The sequence below is a fragment of the Penicillium brevicompactum genome (assembly GCF_028827555.1).
Source record: "Penicillium brevicompactum strain IBT 35665 chromosome Unknown utg000005l_segment0_segment0, whole genome shotgun sequence".
Taxonomy (NCBI): domain Eukaryota; kingdom Fungi; phylum Ascomycota; class Eurotiomycetes; order Eurotiales; family Aspergillaceae; genus Penicillium; species Penicillium brevicompactum.
The window spans coordinates 5,032,839-5,047,893 of NW_026623208.1; the positions used below are offsets into that span (position 1 = coordinate 5,032,839).

The 15,055-nt window shown below is 51.2% G+C and overlaps 7 protein-coding genes across 7 annotated transcripts; 3 read left to right on the forward strand and 4 right to left on the reverse strand.

Annotated features, from left to right (window-relative positions):
- Window positions 1-141: 141 nt before the first annotated feature.
- N7506_007774 (uncharacterized protein) lies at window positions 142-3,914 on the reverse strand (the record flags this gene model as incomplete). The annotated part of the gene is made up of 4 exons (XM_056957067.1): window positions 142-3,210; window positions 3,270-3,424; window positions 3,481-3,786; window positions 3,899-3,914. 4 exons carry the CDS (start codon window positions 3,912-3,914, stop codon window positions 142-144), a joined length of 3,546 nt encoding a protein of 1,181 aa, XP_056811401.1.
- Window positions 3,915-6,092: 2,178 nt separating this feature from the next.
- On the reverse strand, window positions 6,093-7,877 carry N7506_007775 (C2H2-type zinc finger protein; the record flags this gene model as incomplete). Its single annotated transcript, XM_056957068.1, has 1 exon — window positions 6,093-7,877. One exon carries the CDS (start codon window positions 7,875-7,877, stop codon window positions 6,093-6,095), a length of 1,785 nt encoding a protein of 594 aa, XP_056811402.1.
- Window positions 7,878-8,138: 261 nt separating this feature from the next.
- Window positions 8,139-8,865, forward strand: N7506_007776 (DNA-directed RNA polymerase core subunit RPO26; the record flags this gene model as incomplete). The annotated part of the gene is made up of 4 exons (XM_056957069.1): window positions 8,139-8,173; window positions 8,317-8,586; window positions 8,658-8,777; window positions 8,832-8,865. The coding sequence occupies 4 exons, from the start codon at window positions 8,139-8,141 to the stop codon at window positions 8,863-8,865; spliced, it is 459 nt and encodes a 152-aa protein (XP_056811403.1).
- An 821-nt stretch (window positions 8,866-9,686) lies between these two features.
- On the forward strand, window positions 9,687-11,044 carry N7506_007777 (MCT family MFS transporter; the record flags this gene model as incomplete). Its single annotated transcript, XM_056957070.1, has 2 exons — window positions 9,687-9,862; window positions 9,916-11,044. 2 exons carry the CDS (start codon window positions 9,687-9,689, stop codon window positions 11,042-11,044), a joined length of 1,305 nt encoding a protein of 434 aa, XP_056811404.1.
- A 905-nt stretch (window positions 11,045-11,949) lies between these two features.
- Window positions 11,950-12,634, reverse strand: N7506_007778 (peptide alpha-N-acetyltransferase complex B subunit NAT3; the record flags this gene model as incomplete). Its single annotated transcript, XM_056957071.1, has 3 exons — window positions 11,950-12,121; window positions 12,178-12,409; window positions 12,466-12,634. The coding sequence occupies 3 exons, from the start codon at window positions 12,632-12,634 to the stop codon at window positions 11,950-11,952; spliced, it is 573 nt and encodes a 190-aa protein (XP_056811405.1).
- Window positions 12,635-12,640: 6 nt separating this feature from the next.
- Window positions 12,641-12,876, reverse strand: N7506_007779 (uncharacterized protein; the record flags this gene model as incomplete). The annotated part of the gene is made up of 2 exons (XM_056957072.1): window positions 12,641-12,818; window positions 12,848-12,876. 2 exons carry the CDS (start codon window positions 12,874-12,876, stop codon window positions 12,641-12,643), a joined length of 207 nt encoding a protein of 68 aa, XP_056811406.1.
- A 175-nt stretch (window positions 12,877-13,051) lies between these two features.
- N7506_007780 (uncharacterized protein) lies at window positions 13,052-14,373 on the forward strand (the record flags this gene model as incomplete). Its single annotated transcript, XM_056957073.1, has 2 exons — window positions 13,052-13,749; window positions 13,809-14,373. The coding sequence occupies 2 exons, from the start codon at window positions 13,052-13,054 to the stop codon at window positions 14,371-14,373; spliced, it is 1,263 nt and encodes a 420-aa protein (XP_056811407.1).
- Between the last annotated feature and the right edge of the window lie 682 nt (window positions 14,374-15,055).

A 15,055-nucleotide genomic window follows, 5' to 3' on the forward strand; every position in this document is an offset into this window, starting at 1 on the left:
AAGTGTGGGCATGAGAAGGGATGTGTGGATGACGGTTTGGACATAATGGAAAATGATACGAGTAATAATGTGCAAGGAATGAAAAATGCATGAGTGCAAAAGGGAACGGAACGAGTGGTGAGAGCTCAGAGCAAAGGCTGCTCATTGAGCATAGTTGTAGTACCGCGAGTCTGGGGCGTGGGTCTGACTTGCTTGGTAGCTGGGGGGTGTTTGTGGTGTTTGCGGTGCCTGGGAAAGCTGGCCGTACCAAGAGGAGCGGCGGGGTTCATCGGGCCGGGTCGGCTGATTTAGAGCATCCCAAGTGTGGTTCGCCGCGGGCATATTGTACATGGATTCCTGGTGGCCCTGCTGAGGCGGATATACAGAGGCAGCCTGCTGAGGGGAGAACTGTTGCGGCGACCATGATTGCTGGTGCATCATGGCCTGCTGGTAACCCATACTATGTTGACGCTGGGCGATGGCTTGCTGAACCATCTGGTTGGACATTCCCTCTCTCATCTCGCGCTTTTCGCGTTCACGGGCGTCAATGGCCGACACGAGACCCATGGGGTTTACTTGAGTCTGCGATTTCCGGTTGTCGTTTGACATATTGAAGAATGAAGAGCCAGTCATTCGGGCAACATGCTCTTGTTCACGAGCAGATAGATGCGACGAATGGTCGTTGTGGTTTAGCATACTTTGAGCACCGCGAGATGAGGGCCGCGGGGCGTTCATGGGAGAGTGCGCACGAGCCTGGTGAGCCCAGTCCCCAGATACGGGGCGTTGGACTGTCATCGGGTTTGATGGGGTGCGGTTGTGGAGCTGCATCGGTGGGCTGGGTGCAGCCCTTTGCTGCACATACTGCTCCGGGGTAAGTCCTCCTCCCGGGGTGACCGGACGACCAGACGCCATACCAGGCTGCCACAAAACACTACGTCGGTATTCCTCTTGGCTGGAAGGTCGAGCGTTGGCCTGATCCATCTGATGGGTAGGAATAGAAAGCTTGGTCCCAGCCGAGTCTTTTCGCTGGTGGTTCTTGAGGGTGTCGGATGTGTTCGGGCGCCCAGTAGTAGGCATGTAGGTCATGGTTGGACCAAAGTCCACATTAGGGATGTCGGGGTTGGAGGTTGGCGGCTTGTCCATGGTATAATGAGCATCGCCAATGACGAGATCTTTAGTCGCCGGAACTCCAACTGTCTTTTTAACACCCATTCTAGGCTTCGTAGACGCAACAGACTTCTTGCTGTAGACAGACTCGTGAGTGCTAGCATAGTCGGGTGAGACGGTGGATGCATTGTCGTAAACACTCTCATCGTCATTTCGGTTCGGCGAGATTGGCGAGGGAAGAGATGAGGCATGGGGAGCAATTGAATTGAGGACATCCTCATCAAGTGTGTGGCGGAGATCATCGTAGCTCGGCTCATCGTGCTCACCCGGGGACCCGAACAAATCTCGCTGTGGAAGTGGCTTGCGTCGCACAGACTTGACAGGGTCCATTCCCATCCGCTGAGGGGATGGTTGCTGGGGAGAATTGCGTTCACGGATTTGCTGCGCTGACAAACTACCTGAACTGCTGGGTGTGTTTGGGCGATGCTCTGGCACCGTGGGAGGCCGGACCGGGAGCGCTAGTGCAACACCCTCGTCGCTTGATGAATTTGCCTCAGAGTTGGAGGATGTCCCAGGACCATAGTAGACACCGTTGATGCTCCTTCCTTGTGGTTTCTGATCGTTGTTGGCTTCCTGCTGCTGCTGTTGCTGGCGTTTCCATGCTGCGCCAGCGGCTGCCGCACCCAGTCCCATTGTACCAACCGAAGTAAGCTGGGAGAGAGTACCATGAGACATGCGGTTGTTTGCCAGCCTCTGTTCCGATGATGCTTGCGGGCGGATGGCGGGCATCTCTTTAGGCCCATGTGAGAAGTCAGGCGGGTTTGAAACAGGAGCTGGGGGTGTTCGCGGGGGGAGGTGTTCTTGAACAGGCGGGCCTTGCACGTTTTCGAGGCTAGGGTCGCTTTCGGAATCAGAACTCTCTGCGATAGGAGCCACCGCGGGAGCCCCGCGATGAGCCAGATCCTGCGAAGATGAGCCAGGCGAATCTTCTGCGGGAATTCCGTTTCCATATTTGGGTCTAGAATTGAATCCCGTGGTATCAGAAACTACGCGATTGTGATAAGCAAGCGGCGAACCATCGTTCCTCGGGACTTCGTGGATGATAGCTTCGGCGGAATTGCTGAATTGTGGCTTGCTCTCAATGCCAGCGAATGGGCGACGGGCAGGATCGATAGGAACGTCACTGTTGCGTCCAGACATGGAACGATAACGGGGTCGCGCGCTGTTGACGCTGTCGCTCCGACTCCGTCCAGATGATATCCGGCGCTGTGTAGCTTCTTTCAATTGCTTTCTCCACTGAGCTTCGTTCCACTCTTGGCTTCCAGGGGTTTGAAGAAGATTGGCGATGTCCAAAACATCAAGGTATCCGTAACGCCGCTCCTTGGGGAAGGCGAACATAATGCTCTTGATGTGATTAGTATCAGCAACCAGGCGCGTAGGGCGGCCGTAGAGATTGAAGGTGTCGAATGTGGGGAAAAGGAAACGCAGCATCATCTCGAATCCAGAAACTCCGGCATGCGGCTCGGGCATAATGAAGACGATCCCTTCCGAGGAAGATTCAGGCATGTGGGTTGTGATTCGTCCTTCCATTTTCACCAGGGTTGATGCCTCGATCAATGCCTTGGATTGTGGATAGATTGCATGTGCCGAGAACACCTGGGTGACAGTAGCGATAGGGATCGCCTTTTTGGTCTTCTTTGTCTCGTAAAACCTGATGTTGCCAGTGACCGGGATAGACAAGCGGTCGTAAGCCGATTTTTTCATAAGCTTCCGCGCCTTTTGAAGCTCCTTCTCGTCGGGTGGACTGATCACAAACCAGCATCGTCTCCACGGAGTTCCCGCTCCGAATCGCACGCGCGCCCAGTCCTCATATCGGAATTTGGTGGGTGCGAGAATGGAGTTGATGCCGTTGAGATACTTGCCCTTTGCCGCAACCAGGGAGCCCGTGTACGCTTCGTACAGAGACGTGTGCTCGTACATGGCGAGGCGAATGGCTGCGGTCCATTGGATTAGGGAGTGGAAAGAGTTAAAATGCAACAAGTACCGGTTCTTGCCTGCTGATGACAAGCTCAGTACATTCTTCAATGGTTGTACAGCACCATTCTGAATCGGCAGAGTTTCGATCTATCGCGAGTAACTGGGTAAGTTGAAGCTCACATGTTCGAGGGCAAGTCAAGCCTTACCATCTTAAGGGACGCATCAGCCAGGTTGATAAAGGTCGCCGGGACCTCTCCTCCGCCCGCTGCGTCCAGCGCAGCGCTGTCCCATAGCGAAAGAACGGTTCCCACTAGCTGTGCATAGCATTCCAACCATTGTCGGTCACCACAGGCTCGCCCATCTGCGCATGTTAGCTTTAGCTTGTGAGCGCAACACAAGGAGGCTCGGTCGACCTACGAGTGTCCAAATCGTTCAATTTCAAGAAGTACCCCTCCTGGTAGACCTTGTTTGTGTGGATGTTCAGAAACGAGAAGATTGGCGACAGTTCGGGCGGGGTGTCGCCCGCTTGCTGCATAAGCGGCGGATTGCGGGAGAAGCTCATTGAAGCCGGTCGCGAGCCATTGCCCTCTCTCGGCCCAGCGCTCACGGGGGACAGTTCGGTGGGTGGGGACGGTGTTTCGGGGGAGGCGTTTGCCACCGCGGTGGTGTATCGGCCGGAGTCCCGTTCACCGGCGTAACGTTGCTCGAGGACTTTCTGCTTTCCTTGCTAGAGTCACTTTTCCCCCAGCTGGAAATGAACGAGCGGACTGGCAGGGTAAGTCAGTAAGAGGCGCTAGCGGCATATCCGGCGATCCCGGAGAGAAAGGAAACTCACCACGCGAACGACCCATGACGTCGGAGGGTAAGAGATCACCGGACAAATCTCTTGACTTTGTCGGAAGAGACGGGTGATCTAGACTGTGAAACGGCTTAGGAGACGGAGGCGGGTTTAAAAGGAAACCGAGTCGATTGGGGCTGAACGAGTGACTGTCAAACTGGCGACTGCTGCGCCTGGAGCAAAATCGGCGAGAAAGAATTTAATCCATAGGAAACACAAGGGTGACCCCGGGGAATTAAAAAATGGACGGAGATTAGGAATGAGAGCTCCGCCAAGGATGACGTTTACAGGATGCACCTGTCCTAATCACCAGGATTAGAGGGTTCTCTGTGAAATGCAGAGAATAGGAGGAGGGTCTAGGGAAAGCGAGTGTATCAGAGAGGGGAGAGGAAGAAAGAGAGAAGAGGATTGAGTAAAAAGAGAAACGAAACAGGAATGAGGCGGGCTTTGGACCGTGGGTCTTGGGTAGGCCCGAAGGCATATACTCTCTGCTAATGCCCATTCCTCGCCAAGCCAATAACTGATTTTATTTTTACATTTTCGGCATTTTACGTTTTGCATAGCATATTTTAGCACGACATTCTACTCCGTACAGTCACACGGAGTTGTATACCTGTCTGAGATTGACTGAGACAAAGGCAACTTTTAAGAGCTTTGGCGTCATCCCGGTCTTGGATCGTCGGTGGAGCGGCAACACTATAAGTAGACTATACACCGTATACTCCGTACTCCGTACATTGCTCCTTTTCATTCTTTCTACTCCATACTTATTTAACTGCCTAGTTCATACCTACTAGTTCATATCTGCCGAACTATCCCCTGAGCCCCCTATCCCCTTATTGTCGGAGTACCCCGTGCACCAAGTGGCCAAAGTGTCTCCGCCACAGGCTAAATTTGGGCGCTTGAACCAAGCTGGATGCAGCCCGGAACCGACTTGGCGGGTTGGCGTGAACTGTGGCCACACGTTGCCTTGCGGGTCCAACGGACGCGTACTCCTAAATCCCTCCAACGCTCTTCCTTGGTTTACCCCGCTAACACTCTATCCTTGGAAGAGACAAGTTCGGGCACTACGAATCAATACCCTCGAAGCGAAGACCCTTATTATGACCTGGGTACGACTACGGAGTATCAGCCACACCGTAACACGTGAACTTGGGTACCTAAGCAGTCACTCAGAGCCCAAGAATCGAGGTACTGAGACTGCAGCTTTGGACAGATCTCAAATGGATCTACTTATAGCTTGCATGAGATCAGCGCTCCAGATCAGACCCATCACGTCATACATCGTATCCGAGACGCAGATCGCACATGTGCCGGAGATCCTAGTGAGTACTTTATTCTTTAGCTATCAGTCCTCTGTACGTTGTAGGTGCAAAATAAGATAGTGAATGACATGCCCCCATTCCATGGTCCTTCCATCGCCTATTCCTCTTTGAGTTAAGGTTATCGTTCCCTTTTTTTCAACTCAACTTTATCTTTCTTAATTAGACAAATTAGAGACCTGCATGTCTCATTGATGTTTGAGGGTCTTTTTCATAGCCTACTAACCTACTAATTATCAAAATCTAGCCAGAATCCCTGGTTTAAAGAACTCATCTTCCGCTGCAAGGGAACAGAAAGAAAGAGAAAGAAGAAAACCCCCCTACAGTATGCCACTTACAGAGCTCGATATCTGCACACCCGACTCAGCCCTATCCCATGCACAGGAAATGGTTCTGGCCTGCTGACAGTGTACGGAGTACTCCGTACATGTAGGAACATGCATTCTCCGTGCACTGGCCAGGTCACACTGCCGGGAAATCCACTTAGGAAGGAGCGAGTCTTTCAAAGTATTCTCACGCTAACTCAAGCCAGCATAGTTTAATCCAGTCAACGTCGATGTCAACGTTGAACAATGCCAAGTCATAGATCTCACGGTGCACAGACTATTTGCACCGCATAGTAATTCATAGTCTGTCGTCCTTGTACCTCAGAGCCCAAGAGTCCTCAGGATTCGCAAAAAAGACCGACCTCGGGAGGAATGAGGTACCTTCTTTACACCCAGAGCCCACTAAAGATCCTCTCTACTTCTACCAAGACCTACTCGATGTCTCTTGTGGTGGCAAATCATGTTGGAAAGACCGAATAGTTTCATTTTAGTTTGTACCTTCAAAACGCTCAATGTTCGTTAAAGTCGTGAAAATAGTCTTGATCACTCTTCCATGTTCATGGAGTAAGAGAGAACAGGATCGATGAATGCCATTCCATCATGGCTGGGTATCATAGAATCAATGTTCCCGGGGCCGCTCGCATCCGGGATATCTTGCATCAGATAGTCAGCGTTCAGGCCCTGCGCAGTGGGCAAATGAAGCGAGTCGTTGGACTGAGATCCATGAGCAACATCCGAGGAGCCATCTCCTTGATTGTATAGTGGGTGACCATACTGCTCATCCTGGTCGAGCCCAAGACCATACATGCCGAGAGAGTTGCCTGCAGCCGAGTCGTCGGCCATTAAAGCCCGATGCAGGAAAAGATTCTCAACATTCTCTTGCTCGAGTCCGTGCTTGGTAGTCATGTGGACCCACAGATCATAGTCGCGATGGAAACGATGGGAGCACGTTTCTAAAAAGCATGCGATTTGTCTTCCTGAGTCTTCGACGTAACCCTGACCCGTCAGAGCGGACAGGGTGGTGACAGAGCCATTTTGTTGCTGGGACTTCCTTTCCAGGCCGAGTCGCTCGCGCCGCATCGACTTGAGGTTCTTGAGACCCATGTGGTGAGTCCGGATGTGGTCTTCCAGTGCAAGCTTGCTGCCGTAACGGCTGCCACAACCAATGCCGTCCCAACCTTCAACTTTTTTGGAGCTGGATAGGTCTGCTTCACCGCAGACGAATCGTTTTTCGCCCTCGTGAACGGTGCGGATGTGAACATTTAGGTTTCCTAGTCGGGTGAAGCTGCGACCGCAGCCGTTGAAATTGCAAGGGAACACTTTTCGGTCCTCGAGGCTGACATCTCCATGAGCTACCTCAAGATGGCGCCGCAGCTCACGAGATGTAGAGCACACAAGTGGGCATTGGGGGCACTGGGGAGGGTGAACGGTGCGAATGTGATCTTGAAGAGAAGCGTAGCTAGGGAACGAGAAGTCTTGGCTGGCATCGTCGTCTTGCTGTCCGATGCCAGATTGCTGTTCTGCGTGACTCTCAGCGCACTCCACGCAGGTAAACCGTTTCTCGGAATGGACCCGACTCTCGTGGTTACGTAGATTACCGGCGGTGTCAAAAGCCATTTCACATTTTTCGCCTGTAGCTGGGTGTAACTTGGTACACGGAAAGGGTTTCAAGTTTTTGTGCACAGTTGTAATATGCTTCTGCAGAGTAGAATGCTTGCGGAATGTTTCGTTGCAAGGCGGATACTCGGTGCAGCGGTGCTGGTCCCTGCCATCGTGGGCGGCCAAGTGACGACGGAGTCGTGACCCATTCACAAAACTCTTTGTACATCCAGGTCGGTCGCAAGGGTAGTCTCGGATATTGCTGTGGGCGCTTTTGACGTGGTGTGCCAGATGGGAAGGTCGTAAGAACGACTTCTCGCAGCCCTCGAATTCACAGTTGAATATTCTTTCGTTGTTGTGCGATCGGATGTGCTCTTGGAGTCGGGCCGGACGGTTGAAAGCTTTATCACAGCCCTCGAATGGGCAGCGGATGGTCTTGAGTTCTGACGGGTACCGAGAAGAGGTGGTTGACATGGGCGTTGCCGGGGTGTCTTGCATTTCATGGCTCATTACACTGGGAGAGACTCGAGCCGAGTGCTCAGCATCGCCGCCATCGTCGGAGTGAACATATTCGTCTACCGAGCCTAAGTCTGAAGGTGTCAGCGGATTTATCGCTTTATCGGCTGTTATCTGGAGATTAGACTCACCAATGTTGTCTTCAGCATGTTGCTTTTGAAGTCGTTTTGAAATTGACGCCCCGTCAGACGGGGCCTTTCTCTTCAAAGCCATGACATAAAATCCCCAGAGGGATAAGCAGGAACGAGAAGCAGACCCTCAGAGAGGAAGAGTAGATTTGGGTGGTGCCCAAGACTATTTTTTTATTCTGCCGAGAGAGCGGTGAGGAAGACGACGAGAGGAAGTTTTTCCGCTCCAAGAGATTTTGCATCAATCCCACCCCAGTATCCGACTCGCCCCTCTCACACCTCCGGGTCTTTCATCGCTCGCTCCGGTTCACACGTCTTTCGCTCCTTCAAAAGCTTACCAGCCACAATGTCTGACTACGGCAACGACGACGTTGAAGAGAAGTAAGAGCTACCTCCCTCCGCACTCGATTTGAGCAAGCAATGGGCGCAAAGAAGCTTTTCTCCGTGTCTTGTCCCCAATTACCTGCCCATTATGTGCGCATGTATTCCAACAAACATGTTTTCTAATGTGATTGCGTGCGCAGCTTCGACTACGAGCCCGGCGAGGATGTCTTCGATGAGCCGGAGGAACAGGAGGCTCTTGAAGGCGAAGACCACATGGAGGGGGATGACTACAACCCCACTGCCAATGGCGAGAACGTTGTCGTCTCAGGCGACCCCAATGCCGGATACTCAGGAAAGGTCATGGAACAGTCTCGCGAGAAGAAGGTTCCCAACGACCAGCGCACCACTACCCCATACTTGACCAAGTACGAGCGCGCGCGTGTCCTGGGTACCCGTGCCCTCCAGATCAGGTATGATTCCAGCGCATTGGATTGCACATCTATATCACTTTTGCGCACTTCGGGTTTAACACCTATCGCAGTATGAACGCGCCCGTCCTTGTCGACCTCGAGGGTGAAACCGATCCCCTGCAGATCGCCATGAAGGAGCTGAACCAGAAGAAGATCCCTCTCATCATTCGCCGCTACCTTCCTGACGGATGGTAAGCATATATACCTGTCGGACATGAAAGACCACCGCTAACAATTGACTGCAGGTATGAGGACTGGACTTGCGAGGAACTCCTCTAATGGACACCCGAAGCCTTGAATGTTCTGTGGGCCCGTTTTATGGGTTTTGCTTTCCGGGTTTCAAGCATAGCGTATGGAGTTATGGGATTCGAAGAAACCGTCACAAAAAGAGCGACTAGGACGTGGATGGACGTGAAATCATGGACCAGGCCTTGTACATCAACCTAGAAACAAAAAAGATAAATAATATGACGCTTCCAATATGCCAATGCAGAGTATTTTGTACGGAGTACAGAGTACAGCGTAAGGAAATGATGAAAGACAAAGGTCGAAGGAGTCAGGCAGTGTCATGCAGGCAGAACATGCAAACCACGTGTAAAGTGGAATGCCAGTTATTTCCGAGCTTGGACATCTCCAGGACTACAATCGATGAACACCATCGACATCGTCTCGACATTTCCCAAGTCTCAAAGATGGAAACATACATTTCTAGTCAGCTTCGTCACAAAATCCAGAGCCATCCCGACATTTACAGATCCTCAGATGACTCAAGTCAAGTCCGTTCGCCTGGATAACCGGCACAGCAGTGGATGATCATTGGACATCTACACAGTGCGCTTAAAACCCACTTACCCCAAGGATACTGCGAGTGGATCTTTCCCCTCGGCCTCTTCCGCCCCTTCACGGCCATGGCCCCGCTTGCTTCGGGGTTTATAAGCAACTCCGGCTTTGGAAAGAAAAAAAAAGCCGGTCTCGATTTGACTCAATTTCTTGACCATCTGCACCATTGCACGGCTCCCAGCTAACCCTGTCTTTTGTCTTCACCCGTGAGAGGCCTTTTGCGCGACCATCATCGGTCCGATACCTGCGCGAATCGGAATATGGGGTCGACTAATGCGGATGTAGAAAAGGTCTTGGCTGAACCACTTCAAGATGAAAACCACTCAACGAATCTGTCGAATGATGTCCATGAGAAAGAGCCGGAACCAGAATTCGACACAGGGTTAACGACATGGCTGCAATGCCTGGGGTCATTCTTTCTTTTCTTTAATTCATGGTATGACTCCCTGCTCGACTGATCGCAAGACTTGGCTAACCATGATACAACAGGGGCGTCATCAACACATGGGGTGCGTACCAAACCTATTATGAGCAAGAGCTGCTCGTAGGCACCTCATCGTCTACTATTGCCTGGATCGGATCCCTGCAATCTTTTCTGTTGATGATGATTGGAGTCATCACCGGGCCATTGTTTGATGCAGGCTACTTTCGAGCCCTCATCAGCTTCGCTGCCTTCCTGTTACCATTTGGCTTGATGATGACTAGTCTTGCCACCAAATATTGGCAACTTATCCTTTCCCAGGGTGTCTGCATCGGACTCGCAGCAGGCTGTCTCTTCGTGCCTTCGGTCGCCATTCTCCCCCAATACTTCCGCGCCAAGAGAGGACTAGCCAACGGGTTGGCTGCCAGCGGTAGCAGCATTGGCGGTGTTGTCTATCCCATCATGTTTGATCAATTGCAGAAGAAGGTCGGTTTTGCCTGGGCCACTCGGGCTCTTGGGTTCGTCTGCTTTGGAACCATCTGCATATCAGTCAGTATCATGCGTCAGCGATTCCAACCTAAGGAAAAGCGCAAGCTCGTTCAACTATCTGCATTGAAAGAGCCAGCTTTTACCACTTTCGCCATCGGTATGTTTATGGGCTTCTTGGGCTTCTACAATTTCCTCTTTTACGTGCAGTCCTACGCCATCGAAACCGGTATTGTGGATTCGAACTTGGGCTTTTACCTATTGTCTATGCTGAATGCCGCTTCGACATTCGGCCGTATTGCTCCCAACTTCCTTGCTGATCATGTTGGACCTATCAATATGCTCACGCCCGCCGTGGCCATCACTGCCATCTTGGCCTTCGTCTGGATCCGTGTCCACACTGTCCCGGGGATCATCATCCTAGCCATCTTCTACGGCTTCTTCTCCGGTGGCTTTGTCTCTCTGCCGCCAGTGGTTATGGCAAGCATGACACCAGACGTGCGCAATCTGGGTACACGTCTAGGCATGGTTTTTGCAATCGTCTCTATTGGTCTGCTCATCGGTACGCCCATCGGTGGTGCCATCTTGGCCAAGACGAATCAATTCATTGGAGTGCAGCTGTTTACTGCATGCTGTCTTATCACGTCTGCTGTTCTCATGGTGATTGTGAGGCTATTGCGTACAGGATTCAAGTTCCACGTCAAGGCCTGAATGGCTTGTTGCATTGGTTTCAGCTTGCATATTACATGCTCGGTTTTTTGAGAGCCGGCCACAAAACGCCCCATGACTGCATCCCAAAGGCCGTTCTCTTGTAATGAGCTACTCTATGTCGCTGGGATACCACCGGCTATATGCCTACTATCTCAGTAGAGCTACTTTGACCCAGCGTCTGGCATCATCTTCGCTGACAGACAAAACTCGCAGCATATCTGGGCTATGTCACGCTGTACATACATCAAATCAAAAATATGATTCCCGAAGATAACATGCTAGCCCATCTTCTGCGAAACTCTGATGTTGCTCATCCCGCAGAGTGTGCAAGAGACACGATTGATATGGTAGTCCAGTATGTTTCTCGGCAGTCTTCCAAGGCTCTGTCACCTAAGCCCCAATCTTATAATAGAGCCCCAGGTGGCATGTATACAGAGGTCGAATCAAACCAACTACCTGGCGGCCGCAAAAGCAACAGTGGTTGCAGCTACTGTGGGGCTTCCAGCCCTGGAGGTGTGTCTTCCAGCTTGTTTGGTCTAAACTTAGAACGGACGGCCTAAACAAGACTGCAATTCATCTCGGGAGGCTGTAGCATCATGCTTTCAATGCTTCTCAAATCTGGTTTTACAACGGCTCGTTGTGAAATGGTCTCAAGTGTGGTAGTTGTTGACCTTCACAATCAGGTAATAGGGAACAGGAGTATGAGTGGATGTAACTATCAGAAAAGAGGGCAATCCATGGATATGCCCGATTCAATGATAAATTGGTACTGAATAACGGCTACTAGATTAGCTCAATGGGCTTTTATTGCTTATAGATAGAAACCTCCGGACAGAAGCCCATAAAACTTTGGAAAAAACTCCGCAAAACATGATCATGCTCTCATATCATAATAGAAAAGGATGTTACATCACATCCTCAGGCCCAACAGGGAAATTCTCCCCGTCTTCTCGCACGTGCTCGAGCTTCTTATCCCGACTGCACGGCTTGCGCATATCGAATGCATCTTCCCCAGAGTCAGACATTCCGGACGGATCGTCACTGTAATAATTCACCACTCGTCGGAATACAGAGTATCTGTGATTGAGCAAGTCAGCCAGCATTCCAGATCCAAACCCACGTGCAAAACTTACCCCATGCCCTTGTACATATCGTACGCAACCTTATTTCCAGCCCGCACGTATAGATCCACGAACCAGGCATCATTGCTGTCTGATCCACGCTCCAATTGCTCGGTCAGCTTGCGTGCGAGTCCTTGTCTCCGCCAGGCCGGCGCAACGGTCAGCACGGTGATGTGTCCGTGCCATGGGGTGTAGTGTTCTGAGTGTCGCATGGACGGGTGTTGTTCTTCTAGCTTTCCCATGACTTGGGTGGATATTAGCTATGTGATCTGGATGAGGCAATAGTATGAAAGTACGTACTATAGCCCACGACGCCAGCATCACGGTCTTTCACGGTGTTGAAGAGTGAGGGCCATTTGTTCAGGTAATTGAGGTAGAAGCCGAGGTCATAGTTCTCTGTCAAGGGATCGAGGTTGGTTTGGTTTAGTCTGAGCAGGTCCAAGGGGGACATGCGCTCGATCGAAGTCATTTTGAATCAGCAATATCCTCTTGTGTACGGAGATGCAATCATCAAGTGGGGGAAAGCTTTCCTTTTTTTGCCGGCGGCGGTGAAAGCAGTCAATATACGGAGAAGTAACCCCACCTGCATATCCATAGCTCCTTTGAGAAGAAGTCTTTCTTTCTTTTCGTTGAGCTCGTTTCTTTCTCTCTGCCTTGTCTCATCTGTCTGTTGATATCATACCTGCCAGCATCCGCGCCAAACTGCGACATTGACTCGCTTCGGAGATACTGACCCATCCAATTGAAACCAAAACAACACATCCTTCGCCTGTAGCTGGACTCAGACGTGTTCCTTGTTGCTACATATATTGCCACTACCCCGAAGTAGTCATACTTGCTCGATCAATCACATTTGCAAAAGTCCTGTGCGATTTCTCCGCATACAATGCCTGCCCCTCCGTCTCCCCTGAAACTCTCACACCGCTATCGATCATCAATCGACGATTCACCAGTTTCCCCTGGAACAACGGGAAATGGCTTTGCACTAGCCAGTCCCCGCTCACCACAGACACCTCGTCTCTCAGCTCCCCCGTCGCCCATCACCTCCCGTAACAATTCCACCGCAATGAGCGGGAACCGCGACTCCGGGGATTTCACCGGCGCCGAAGGCGGAGGCCTGGGGAACCTGGCGGATGAACTAGCCGATGCCTGGGAAGAGGATGAAGACGGGTACGGGTACGCATCCGGTCAGGAAATGAGCCGTGCAGGATCACAGCAGCTAGGCCAGAGCGACGGGGAAGATGCATACCTGCAATCAGTGCGTGGGATGCGCACGCGGTCACCGTCCGTCTCGCCAGAAAGAGAATCTCTCCACCCGTCCAGGAATAAGAATCGCACAAACCATCTGCGACAGCACCGCCGGCAGGAGTCGCAGTACGATGGTTCGGACTATGGGCCTGATTCGGATTTCGACGAGGCGGCTGATATGTCCCCCGCACTGGAGAATCAGATGGCTGAGATTGAAAGTCTGGTGCGACGTGGGATAGAGAACAATGGAAGTGAGAATGATCGCGTTATTCAGCGGACAGTCGACTCGCTGAAGGATCTTGGCGGACAGAGTGGAATTGAAAATAGCGCTATGAGGTACGTCGGTTCTATGCAAGATGGTAGGAGCGGTATACAGATCACTAACGTCGATGCAGACTTATTACCGCCCATTCTTCAATCACGTCGCATCTGACACATCAAACTCGCACACTACAATCACTCATTCATCCTCTCTTGTTCTCTCCATTCCCCCTCCTCTCGGAGGACGCCATTGACTCTCTCATGCCTCTTATTGATGAAGGCCTATTACCAAATCTCCCTTACCCATTCCCTGACCAGCCCCGCCATGGCTCTAGGCCAGCTACACCGCAAACATCCGCCCACAACCCTCTCACATCTCTTCAATCCCTCATCTCTCAAACCACCGAAATCACCCAGCTACTTCGCGGGCTCAGCGATACACTCTACGAGTCACGGCAACTGACCTCAACCGCTTCAAGGCGGCTCCGGTCTGCACGTGAACTTGTCGCTGACATCCGACGGGAAGAAGAGAGCCGTGAGGAAGGATCCCGGTGGATTGAGAGAGGTGAATGGGACCGCCGACTCAAGGACCGAGAGGCAGGTAAGGTCTGTGGTGATGTAGTCAGTGGCTTTGAGGCTGTCTGTGGGGAGTGGCGGGAGAAGCTGTTTGGGGCTAACGCCGAGGTTGCTGCTGCGTGAGATAATACTGATGTTTACGATGGGTGTTTGCTGTCATTTCCTGGAATTCTAGATTGCCTTGTTTTGTCATTATTTTTTTCTTCTGTCAGATATCCATATTGATTTTTGTTGGGCTGTCAATGAAGGCCCATGTTTATACTTATACTGAGATTTCACAAGTTATATAGCTACAAGCTCAAGATTATGATACTGATTCAATTTCTGAAATTGTTAAGAGTGGCATGGAGATGGCCCAGGGTATACGCCGTTCCAAAGCCCTAATTATCATATGCCAAGACATACATATGGCATAGACAATGTTGCAAAAACACTATGACACTCGCCTTCGCATGGGCTTCGACCGACGCATGATCATGAAGATGGTGCTTGTCCAAGGCATTACGCTGAAGGTGCAGAGAAATAAATGAGAAGGTACCAATTTCAGATTAAAAACCTGACAATCTATATAGCATCCCAACCACGGCATGAGGGATAACACCATGAGATCAAGACACCAAGGAACGAGCATGACACTGGCATCAAAGACGGCAAAAATCGCCATCTATCCGTTGAACAGAGAATAAATTAGAGACATCGAAACGCAAAAGAAAAACATAGACCATAAGGCCCCATGGGGTCAATGATACAAAGATGCAGAAAGGGTCATGAGAACAGCGCCAAATAGAAAAGAGCTTCGATACAC